We start from the raw sequence: 13,113 nt of genomic DNA, 5'->3' as shown, positions 1-13,113 counted from the left end.
CAAGGCGCCATTATCATTTGCTATTTATCTTGTGATGCATGTACCGTCAAGAGTGATGTTCACCAGTTATGGATTAAAGTTAAGTATTCCAGAAGCTACGTACTTTATTTGCTAGCCTCTATTAATTGTCCTGTTCCAGACCTCACGCCATCCTGCGTGAGCTTTAACGCGTGCCTTTCGGCTTCCTCTCATTGTGGGTTGGCGCTCTGGCCAATCCACAACACTAACCAACAACCCACTATTCAAAAGAGACATTGATTCAAATTACTAGTGGTGCATGAAAGCACCGATGTAACTGCAACAAAAACTTACGATTGCGTACGTAACAAGAACTTCTTCATTTCTGTACAGTGAAGGACGTGTGTAATGTACTTCTGTAACCTGAGAACCGGAGGGTGAGGACTGGAGGGGTACAACCGCCAGTGAGTCGGAAAAACTGTTCCTCGCTGAAAGGAAGAGTGCCGGCCAGGTGCACACTGAAGGGATGGGTGCTGTCAGAGAAGGTGTCCCACATTCCAGTAAGAGCCCTGAAGAGGTCAGATGCTGCCGACTTCCATTGTGAGGGGCAGCCTAGAGAATCCTTTCTAACAGACAGATATCTGCAAGCGGATGGGAAAACGCAAGGCACTCAGAACAAGAAAAAGTCTGCTGGACCGAAAGGAAGCGATCAGAAGTTGATGTCTGAATTTTATTTTATTCACCAAAATTAATTTTGTAGTGGGGATGAAGACTTGCAAGTGCACATATGCAGCCACTATCTACATCTACATCTACATCTACATGATTACTCTGCAATTCACATTTAAGTGCTTGGCAGAGGGTTCATCGAACCACAATCATACTATCTCTCTATCATTCCACTCCCGAACAGCGTGCGGGAAAAACGAACACCTAAACCTTTCTGTTCGAGCTCTGATTTCTCTTATTTTATTTTGATGATCATTCCTACCTATGTAGGTTGGGCTCAACAAAATATTTTCGCATTCGGAAGAGACAGTTGGTGACTGAAATTTCGTAAATAGATCTCGCCGCGACGAAAAACGTCTTTGCTTTAATGACTTCCATCCCAACTCGCGTATCATATCTGCCACACTCTCTCCCCTATTACGTGATAATACAAAACGAGCTGCCCTTTTTTGCACCTATCATTGGCCGAAGAGTGAAAAAACTTTCATAGTGTGAGAGAATTTCTGCTTTATTCCCCACTCTAAGAGGGAAATGAATATTACTTGTTAACCAGAGCAAATTCTTCAGCAGAAGGGAGATTGTTGCTATTTTTATAAATTTTTCATTGGTCGGAACTCGCAAGGTCTCCAACGATTGGTTAACACGAATCCGGTATTAGCAAGGTTTTGAGAAAGAGTGCCGATTGACACTTCGTCTTAGAGAAAAGGAACTGCAGCGATGGAGGACTTCGTCTTAGAGCTGTTCATGTCAGGGATGAACTTTCAACTCTCAGCTGTCACTGTGGCAATCATCTGCACCTACGTTTTAGTACGATGGTCAACATCTGCCGTACTTGCACTCATTCTGATGAGGAGCAAGCGAAGTCATTTGTTTCGAGGTAGAGTGCTGCCTTTCGGAACTGTTTCACATAGTCGGTTTGTTGAAAGCAACTTGAGCTTACGAAAGAATATCGTGCTCATACATACTCGTTTGGCTTTAATTCAGGAATCATTGTCGTTTTACGTGGATACAATTGTATAATTTCATTTCCAGTTCCATCAACATCGGGTTGTACCATTGTGCATTTAGGGATTATTTGTATTAAGTATTCTATGACTGCATTTCAAGTACAAGCGCCTTAGTAATATGTACGATTTTATTGTAGTCTTTAGTTTAATTCCATAGTTTGATATAACACATTCTCGTTATACAGGGTGAAAAGTATTTAAACGGACAAACTCTGGGAGTTTGCAGGGGACATCAAAACAAATATTTTTCCCTAATGTCATTTTTTCCTATGAGGATTATTTAAACCGGTGGAGGGCGTATTGCGCTCTTCAGTTGTAGGAAACTGCTGTCCACCAGTGTGGTAGTGCTTTGTCTCTGTTTACTAATGGAGCGATACACCTGGAGTGAGTACACTGATATGGTTGGTGCGTACTGCGTAGCGCATCACAACGGACGAGCTGCACAGCGGGTTTATCAACAACAATATCCTAGTTGCCGTATCCCGGATCATACGACCTTTGCTGCTGTGTACCAACGTCTGCGTGAGACCGGGTCATTTAGCAGATTACCTGGACAGGGACACCGTCGCACGGTAAGAACGCTGCAACTTGAGGAAGCTGTCTTGCAGCATGTGGAGCGGGATCTTTCAATCAGCACTCGTGCAATTGCACGTAACATTGGGACGAATCAGACGAATGTAAGAACAGTTCTTCGAGAGCAGTTGCTACGGCCATTTCACATACAGCGTGTCCACAACCTGGAACCAGTTGATTATCCATCCAGAGCACAGTTCCTCTACCGGTTTAAATACTCCTCATAGGAAAAAAGTGACATTAGGGAAAAATATTTGTTTTGATGTCCCCTACAACCTCCCAGAGTTTGTCGGTTTAAATACTTTTCACTCTGTACACAGTCTAGGCAAATTAATGTGACCACCTGTCAAAAGCGTGAACAACCACCTTTAGCATCGCAGAAGTGCAGGTAGAGAGTCAATGAGATTCTAGAAGAACGAACAGGGATGTCGGGAGCCGTGGAACAGACAGCCCACTCGAGGCAGTCCCACAAATTCACGATTGGGCTTAAATCCGGAGCAGTCCTGCCGCCCTTCGAACCACGCATGTTCACTGTGAGCTGGTCGATGCCATTGTGCCGAGGAAAAAACAACCTGCTTATAGAGGTGGGCAGGGTACCGAAGAACAGATGAATACTTACGTTTACCCACTGTGCCTTCCAGAATGACGATATTACCCAGGGGATGCCACGAAGACGTTCCCAGACCATAACGCTCCCTCCTCTGGCCTGGTCCCTTACGACGGTTGTTGAAGGGCCATCAGTTCGAAGGAGTATAAAACGTGATTCATCTGATAAGGCCACCTATCGCCATTCAGTGGACGTCCAGTTGGGTTACTGGCGTGCAAATCCCAGCCTTTGTCGCAGGTGAACAGCAGTAAGCGTGGGTGCTTGAACTGGGCTGTTGGTAGCCGCTTGGTTCATCTGGGTGCTCAGTTGTTCACCGGTTACACGTCTTTTCTCCGCAATCGTTATTCACCCTATAGTGCGCGTCATTTATGACGGCGGCCGAGTTTAGGTTCGTTCTGCGCATCTGACCTCACAAAACACAGTCAGCCAATGAACAGAGTACGACGTTGCCAGAGCTCAATTGCAGTGCAGAGCATGGACGAGTGTCTTCAGTTTTAGAAACGTTCAGTCATAAATAAATTAATTGAACAAAAGCAATGTCTTGATAGCAGACTTTCTTTTATAGAAAGTTTGGAAAAAGCATTCTTTATACCAGTTGCTTCCTATTCTATTAATTAATTAAACCAAACAAGCAATAAGCCTCCTAATTCATGCGATAGCAAAGAAAGGTGTTTGTATCATTCTCACGAACCGCTTTTTAGCAATAAAGAACAGCGATAATTGTTTATTTCCTATTGTACTTCGACATAACGTCAGTAATTCATAGTCCTATCAACAGTGTTTGTCGGTATTTTGCGTGATGTTTTATAGTCCTCCAGGTATTTGAATGCTGAGCTGTGTTAGCGTAATGGATAAGGTGTTTGGCTGCTAAATGCAAGGTTCAGAGTTCAAAGCTTGTTAGGTGCTTAGTATTTTCTTTATTTAAAAACAATATCGAAGTGTCTTACTTCATGAATTTTATTCGTTTGAATGTAATTTTTTGAAATTTCTAGTGCTTTATCTCTTCATTATAATCATAATAAGTTTTCGGTTTTTCTAATTTTGTCCTCCAATACTTTTCACAGCAATTAAAAACAATGAAAAGGCAAATATACAATATTCATGTTAACTGTTTTGTTTGTATATCTTCTCTTCCGCAGTCGCTGTTTTACTATTCATATTGAGATATATTCTTCTGCAGCAGTATTAAAAGTATTACTTAGAGCAGAATTTCGGCTGGTACGTTGTCGAGCTACTTGATTGTCTGACGAAATTCTTTGCTTCGCTGCTTTGGCAACATCATATTCAATGTTTTCGTCTACCTATGTTTTGGCAAGTATTTTCTGTCCGTTGTGACAAACACCAATTGTTTGCGCACTGCGCCTCACTGACAATATATTTTAGTTTCTATGTTTATTACGCCCACAGTTCATTTTTGTGTACTTCGCCAACTTTGTTTTAATCAGAACGTTTTAGAAAAAAAGCGAAATGACTCTGGTATAAATAAAAGTTTTATTACAGTTGCGAAAGACGGAATGTTTCTCAATATTACACACGACACCTATCTGGTACTTAAATTAAATGAGATATTGTTAAACAGTAAATTTTATATGAAACTTAGGTATCTTCTCCATATTTCATTCTCAACATTGTGGCAACTAAAATCGACCATACGGAAAGTATACGGCTATAAGCTATGGACTTTTACCTCTGCGCCGGCCGAAGTGGCCGTGCGGTTAAAGGCGCTGCAGTCTGGAACCGCAGGACCGCTAAGGTCGCATGTTCGAATCCTGCCTCGGGCATGGATGTTTGTGATGTCCTTAGGTTAGTTAGGTTTCACTAGTTCTAAGTTCTAGGGGACTAATAACCTCAGCAGTTGAGTCCCATAGTGCTCAGAGCCATTTGAACCATTTTTTTTTTACCTCTGCAAACTCATCAAAATTTTGTGCAATGGTTTACTACATTTAATGCTGCATAATAACTGCGCTGAACATCGAAACAAAATTAATTTATTTATGGGGGGAAGGTATCAGCCAAGAAGATGTGTAAAAATCAAATTTTTGGGCCAAATAGTTTTTGTGAAATCGAATGATAAGTGTATCAAAGCAGTCGGAACACCATGTGTCTGCACAGGCGAGCAGTGCAGTGATGACAAAATCGCATACAGAGCGGAATGCGGGGAGCACGTCTCTGTAGCAGCGAAAGGGTTAATGCGGCCGTGGTGGCTTTACTTCATAAACTGCGCGTAAGTTTGCGAACTATACTATACTATGGCGCTGCTTCTCTTGGCGCGTGCGTCGTTTGCAACTGGCAACGCAGCAATCTCCCGCGTCTGGGCGGGCATGCGCGAGCCGCCAAGGTAAAAGAATTGAACTATAATCATTCGTGGCCCGTGGTGCACCACAGTTGCTTTGGCCCCAGTTTTGGATAGCGCCACTTTGCCATGGATGGTATACTTTAACCATGGTGGCACGCGAACAGTTTTCAAAATTAGCCTTTTCAGAAATGCTTCCACCCCCTACCTGATAACCAACTGTCATGCCCTTTAGTACGTGAAATAAATCGCTACGTTTCCACATTACGACAACGACCGCACTGTTTTGCACGTCCGATCGACACCCTTTATGTACCCTCTATTGGTAGGGCTGCCACCTGTCGTCTGTAAATGGCTATTGCACGTTGACATCGAGGATAGGCGGTAGTTACGTTAATGTTACTGGACTGTGTATCTATGTGAGGTATTTTAACATGGCCATCCCAGTTTTAATTCAGGTGCTCAATAGTTTCCGTTGCGCGACTTTTTCTTAATATTTCGCGTGATATTATGTGGGTGAGTCTGTTCCCCGTGTAGGTCACAGGGTTCAGATGTTGTTACCATCTCAGGGGTATGCTCAGTGCTCAACTGTAGTCTCACATCTTGTAGGTGACGACAGATATCCACTTCAAAGGCCTTCTAGTTGCGAAAATAGCAATTTCTCATTGTTGTAGTCGAACGGGTACGGTATGTGATTTCATAATTACAACAACAACCACCGATGGTACATTCTTCTCAGATTGTGTGTATACCGTGATGTGGGAGATTTGAAACTGATCCGGTCTTCAGGCTTAATTTATTTCCAAATGGCATGTTTGCCTACATATGTTAATTGCCAGAATTTATCTAATAAGGCCCGTCTATGACCACTAGAAGCCTGTAGCAGGAATTGTGGAACGTCCTGTATATTTGCTGGTGGTTGTTTTCTTCACGAACAACATTTTTATGCACTTTAAATGGCACTGGCTGAAGAGTGAATGCAACCATTACCGCTGACAACCATCGTCAATCCCTCCACCCTAAACTCCCTCTGTGAGGGCACGAGTGGACGGATGGGGCGTGGGGGGTGGAAGAAACAAATAGTCAAAGCCTTGCAGACAAACAAAAATTACGCGAAGCGAAATTTAGTGTGACGAGGGCTATGCGAGAGACGTTCAATGAATTCGAAAGTAAAGTTCTGTGTACTGACTTGGCAAAAAATCCTAAGAAATATTGGTCTTACGTCAAAGCGGTAGGTGAATCAAGACAAAATGTCCAGACACTCTGTGACCAAAATTGTACTGAAACAGAGGATGACAGACTAAAGGCCGAAATACTAAACGTCTTTTTCCAAAGCTGTTTCACAGAGGAAGACTGCACTGTAGTTCCTTCTCTAGATTGTCGCACAATTGGTAACGTGGTAGATATCGAAACAGACGACAGAGGGATAGAGAAACAATTAAAATCGCTCAAAAGAGGAATGGCCGCTGGACCTGTTGGGATACCAGTTCGATTTTATACAGAGTACGCGAAGGAACTTGCCCCCCCCCCCCCCCCACTTCTTGCAGCGGTGTACCGTAGGTCTCTAGAAGAGCGTAGCGTTCCAAAGGATTGGAAAAGGGCACAGGTCATCCCCGTTTTCAAGAAGGGACGTCGAACAGATGTGCAGAACTATAGGCCTATATCTCTAACGTTGAACAGTTGTGGAATTTTGGAACACGTATTATGTTCGAGTATAATGACTTTTCTGGAGACTAGAAATCTACTCTGTACGAATCAAAAAGACGATCGTGTGAAACCCAGCTCGCGCTATTCGTCCACGAGACTCAGAGGGCCATAGACACGGGTTCCCAGGTAGATGCCGTGTTTCTTGACTTCCCCAAGGCGTTCGATACAGTTCCCCACAGTCGTTTAATGAAAAAAGTAAGAGCATATGGACAATCAGACCCATTGTGTGATTGGATTGAAGAGTTCCTAGATAACAGAACACAGCATGTCATTCTCAATGGAGAGAAGTCTTCCGAAGTAAGAGTGATTTCGGGTGTGCCGCAGGGGAGTGTCGTAGGACCGTTGCTATTCACAATATACATAAATGACCTTGTGGATGACATCGGAATTTCACTGAGGCTTTTTGCGGATGATGCTGTGATATATCGAGAGGTTGTAACAATGGAAAATTGTACTGAAATGCAGGAGGATCTGCAGCGAATTGACGCATGGTGCAGGGAATGGCAATTGAATCTCAATGTAGACAAGTGTAATGTGCTGCGAATACACAAAAAGAAAGATCCCAAATCATTTAGCTACAATATAGCAGGTCAGCAACTGGAAGCAGTCAATTCCATAAATGATCTGGGAGTACGCATTAGGAGTGATTTAAAATGGAATGATCATATAAAGTTGATTGTCGGTAAAGCAGATGCCAGACTGAGATTCATTGGAAGAATCCTATGGAAATGCAATCCGAAAACAAAGGAAGTAGGTTACAGTACGCTTGTTCGCCCACTGCTTGAATACTGCTCAGCAGTGTGGGATCCGTACCAGATAGGGTTGATAGAACAGATAGAGAAGATCCAACGGATCATTTAGTAATCGCGAAAGCGTTACGGAGGTGATAGATAAACTCCAGTGGAAGACTCTGCAGGAGAGACGCTCAATAGCTCGGTACGGGCTTTTGTTGAAGTTTCGAGAACATACCTTCACCGAGGAGTCAAGCAGTATACTGCTCCCTCCTACATATATCTCGCGAAGAGACCATGAGGATAAAATCAGAGAGATTAGAGCCCACACAGAGGCATACCGACAATCCTTCTTTCCACGAACAATACGAGACTGGAATAGAAGGGAGAACTGATAGAGGTACTCAGGGTACCCTCCGCCACACTTCGTCAGGTGGCTTGCGGAGTATGGACGTCGATGTAGATGTAGATGTACAGACAAAACAACAGACTTTTCCGAAAATATTTCCCTTAAAAACTGTTTACCTATTTTTGTGTATGGAAACCGTTGTCCTACTTGCTGTTCACAGGAGCGATGACTGGTCTGGGAAGCCTGCTGCTAGCTGCAGTGTTGGGGACGGCCTGTGCCCAAGACTTCGCCGTGAAGGTTAACGTGGCCGGCGTGGGAATGCTCGGTGGCTCCTTAGCCTGGACCAAGCGCCAGAATCGAACCATCTACCAGTTCCTGGGCGTGCCCTACGCCAACGTCACCACCAGGTTCCAGGTATGACCGCCGCTTTGGCTCGCCTACTACGCCTCCAGCGCTCTCTTTTGTTTGTTTTGGGGGAAGAGACCAAACAGCGAGGTCATCGGTCTCACCGGAATACGGAAGGATGGGGAAGGAAGTCGATCGGGCCCTTTCAAAGGAACCGTCACGGCATTTGCCTCGAGCGATTTAGGGAAACCACGGAAAACCTAAATCAGGATGGCCGGACGCGGGATTGAACCGTCGTCCTCCCGAATGCGAGTCCAGTGTGCTAACCACTGCGCCACCTCGCTCGGTGCAGCGCTCTCTCTACAAGTGTTGGGTGCTCGGCCGAGAGCTGTCGCCTTCCTGTAGACGGTACCGGCACGATTGTCACACCCCAATGTGGTCCTTAGCAACGAGGGTGGGTGAGTGAGTGCCCCAGCTGGGATCACATCAGAATTGGGAGGAAGACTGGTGCGAGTTATCACAACCTATCAATTTTAGTTTTTGGAAAAGCAGCTTTTATAGTCTCCCTTTCTAACTCAGTGTATTTCATTCTATACAACATATTCTTGGGTATTTTTTCGCAGAAATCTGAGGCCACAGCAACATTTGGTTTTCAGAAAGAAGTTCTGTCAGACTAAATTTTTGTGACAACATACTCTAACTCTCGACTGGCTCTCACAGTTACTGTAATTGGTTGTCATGGGTCATTTGAATCGATAAAAGGAAATAATTTATACCAAAAAAGTATTAAGAACACAAAACACGATTTTAAACTCTGAAACAATAATGTAATAAATATTTAAGAAAGTGTGCAGTATAGTCTAGTCTCTCTCGAAAGCGCTGTAAAATGTAACCATTTTTCTTTAGCTATACTGATAGAAAGCGATTCAAGACGAGCAAAACAATAACAGTAATCAACATTCTCTTCTTCACTAAGTGACATTTTTCGTTCTTATTTCTTTTTACTTTGTTACTTATGTCTGAATTCGCGTCATTTTCAGTTGCTTTTCTGAGTAGACCCTCCATTGACTTTTTTACCTGCATTTGCAGCCGTTCTTCAACGTTTATTTTGATGGGTGAATTTGTTAAAACTGACATACCTCTTTTTCACGAGTTATTTATATCTGAATCTCTCCTATTGTCAGCTTTACATCACTTGTGCATATTGTTGGGCCTTAGGACAGTTAATAGAATTTGCCACACAAAGATCACATGACACCGTTTCGATTTTTTTTGTTGGCATTAAACCATAATATGCACTGACATCTTGAAGAACATACTGCCTTAATTCCTCATTGTCATCATCACATAAAACTTTTCTGTATGGCAAATAACTGTTTGTGGATGAAAGGCCAAACTATCTTTTCTTCATAAATTCCGTCTTGGCGAATTTTCTCACAAGATCTTACGAAAGATCAGTTGCAGATGTCTGAATTGATGATCGCACCACTTTACTTTCCCCACAACTCTAAACATGATTTTTACAGCAACATCTCTTTTACGATTTCTCACCACCTTTACCTGAAATAAGCAGAGAAATTACTAAAGAAACCTGACAAGGCAGGTTGTCACATCATCGAAATTTCGTTTATAACCAACCATTAACAGACTTTTCAGACAAAAACTGAGCTGAAGAAACAGAGCTTAAGCCAAATGCTGAAACAGAATAAAATTTATCAACTGCCATTATATACATGTATGCATGTACATATGTATAGGATATTCTTCCAAACCACTGGATAGATTTCTGTAATATTTAACACACAAACAGCAAGCTTCGGAAGTGTCAGCACAGTGGGGTTCATAACCTCCTAATTCGAACAGAAGTGTAGATAAAGACAAAATCGTGTTTTCTCAGGACCTGCCGAATACGCTGCCCTGTGTGGCAGACACTGTGTGGCTGCCTTATCGACCTGCTTTTCAGGGCAGCCTATACATCACGGGAAGAAATTGCTTTCCAGTCACAGATGTGTAGGCTGCCTTAAATGTCAGGCATTTTGGGTAGCAATAGTGCTGACCTGCTTTCATTGAGATGCTTTGTGTGGTAGGGGGGGAAAAATGGTTTCCAAATTGATGCGTAGGCTACATCATGATAGCAATGTTTTCAGAGTAGTATGTGTCAGCTTTATCGACCTACAGGTGCAGATGGACGCAGCTGGGAGAACGTTGACATGGACAGAGAGGGGGATGGACAGATAGAGGAAGCAGGAATGATTTCCAGAGTGAGTGAGAGGAATGGCAGGGGATAGACAATGAGAGAGGTCTGGGATGAGAAGGATGGAGAGAAGGATGGAAAAGGTGGGTAGGTGGAGGGGGCCAGGAGGTGAAGGGGGTAGACAGAGAGAGATGGACGGATATAGAAGAGGAGGAGGATATGGACTGGGAGAGATGGGTAGTGAGAAAGTTTAGAGAACTAGCATTTGACGCATACATACAGTTCAACATACATTTCGTCTAAGAACCACGAAGATACGATACGAGAAATTAGGGCTCATACGAAGGCATTTAGACAGTGGTTTTCCTCTCACTCTGTTTGCAACGGGAACAGAGAAGGAAATGACTAGTAGTTGTACCATACGGTGGCTTGCATAGTATGCATGTAGATGAAGATATTTGAGTCGCAAAATATGATTATAATTTACCTTTAATTTATGATTTGGACAGAGTGACTGGATTAGCTTCCGGACAGAATTTTTTCGGTAAACGAGTATTAGAAACAGGCCTAAGGAAAACTTTCCACTCAACATCACTTGATACATGATGCGGACCAAAATGTTGTTGCAGTCTGAAGATAATTCGGCCAGGCGTCAAGTTTTTGGTCGAAAGCCAGAAGTGGTGGCGTCGTCATCTTAAACTTGTCTTGGCCACGTTACTTCCGAGCTTCCAGTTTGGCCAAGCCCACCACAAGTAGGTCTTGCGTGTTGCAGAGTTGCTGGAGAGGCAGCATCATTGCCTGTAGTATATCTGGTTGAGCAAAGACTGAAAAATATGACTCAGAAGAGGATGTGATATTAAAATAAACCTTCCTGGAATGGAGTTGGGGCTAGTAGTCCACATACAAAAAGAAGTGAATTGGAAGTCCGCGCTCTAAATTAGTATTACCGCAAAAAATGTCAAATGCACTAGCCCAAAATCTGTTCGCCAGTTGAGATGTACCAGCGGAAATAATTTCTGAATTCCTCTTGAAATTTGTCTCTAGTTATGGTGTCGGGAACGATCCTTCGAATCTGTACAGCCTCATCACAAGCTTACGTTGTGTTCAGCAAAGGTAGGTGCCCAATAGGTAACAGGAAGCGAACACCTTGCCACGGATAACCGTACCTAAAGGGTAGTGATTGCTTGCACACTAGGTACAAACTCTTCATAGAGCAACACAACCAGAACAGAGTCACCATGCAACACATGAGAAAAAATAACACTCATTTATTAAGTGAGGCACTTAGTCAGCTTTGGCCTCCAGAGAAAGGTGGCACAGATGTAAAGTTCTGCGTCGAAGTCAACCCAGCACAGTAGATGATTAGTAACTGAACTTGAGGTTGGACTGCTGTTCAGAGAGCTCAAGTTCAGCCTGTCAGCAGGTAAATCCTGTGGCTATCACTTCGACAAATGTTCGACACTCGGCGTAAGTTGTCCGACAGCTAGAACTGGTCAGTACTGTAGGGAGTTTATAGGCAACTACAGAGCTGGAGAACCGCTGGAATTGGGCTATAACTGGCCCAGTGTTCAAAAATGGCTCTGAGCACTATGGGACTTAACATCTGTGGTCATCAGTCCCCTATAACTTATGACTACTTAAACCTAACTAACCTAAGGACATCACACACATCGATGCCCGAGGCAGGATTCGAACCTGCGACCGTAGCGGTCGCTCGGTTCCAGACTGTAGCGACTAGAACCGCTCGGCCACACCGGCCGGCCTGGCCCAGTGTCCGTGTGCCGTCACGTAAATCATGAGCTCGGCGTATGAATGTCATCCTGTTAACTGCCTGGCTTTGGCTGGTGTAGCGGGTTAGAGCGCTCTCTGGGTGGTAGACGAAACGATTATTGGATGATGAATGGCCTGTCTCAGTGTCATGTAGGGAAGCGCAAAATAGATCCTGGTATGACCGCCATCTAGAAGGCGACTGGCCGTACTAACGATTCGTCTGCCTGAGATTGCCTGGCATGTAGCGAAAAAAATGGCTCTGAGCACTATGCGACTTAACTTCTGAGGTCATCAGTCGCCTAGAACTTGGAACTAATTAAACTTAACTAACCTAAGGACATCACACACATCCTTGCCCGAGGCAGGATTCGAACCTGCGACCGTAGCGGTCGCTCGGTTCCAGACTGTAGCGCCTAGAACCGCTCGGCCACTCTGACCGGCTGGCATGTAGCGCACTCTGGTGTTAACCATCCCGTTTACATGCGGCTCCCAAAACCGGATTTCGTAAACCGCTTTCCAAACACCTCTTCTGGGTGCTCATGTAAACACTTCAAAATCAATTCTGGGAATCCGCTTCTAGTTGCCGGTTTTCTAATTCCGCAATCGATTTACGCTCCCACGTAAACACAACAGGTTTTGAAACGCGCTTGAGCTGTCAGGTTTCGTCTTGTTTTTAGAAATTTTCGGCTAATATGGACGGAATGGCTTTAGTACGGTGAGGGATAAGTAGAAATATTAGACTGCAGCTGTTTACAATTTCGTCTAATTGAAGAGACATAACGATTGTGCTGACTAAATCATAGAATTTTCCAGGCGCCATACTTAACTGGGCTAGCAAATTCGCTTCAGA

The 13,113-nt window shown here is 43.8% G+C and overlaps 1 protein-coding gene across 1 annotated transcript in view; it reads left to right on the top strand.

Annotated features, from left to right (window-relative positions):
- The window catches only part of LOC126195357 (cholinesterase 2-like), a 255,797-nt gene that overhangs the window by 24,168 nt on the left and 218,516 nt on the right, over positions 1-13,113 (top strand). Inside the window, exon 2 of the mRNA XM_049933935.1 lies at positions 8,175-8,368. Within this exon, the coding sequence (XP_049789892.1) occupies positions 8,175-8,368 (194 nt within the window). The remainder of the gene's footprint in view (positions 1-8,174; positions 8,369-13,113) is intronic.

Source organism: Schistocerca nitens, chromosome 7, assembly GCF_023898315.1.
Source record: "Schistocerca nitens isolate TAMUIC-IGC-003100 chromosome 7, iqSchNite1.1, whole genome shotgun sequence".
In the NCBI taxonomy this organism is placed as follows: domain Eukaryota; kingdom Metazoa; phylum Arthropoda; class Insecta; order Orthoptera; family Acrididae; genus Schistocerca; species Schistocerca nitens.
The sequence above is the reverse complement of the archived record's forward strand: the minus strand, read 5'-3'. Positions and strand labels throughout refer to the sequence as shown.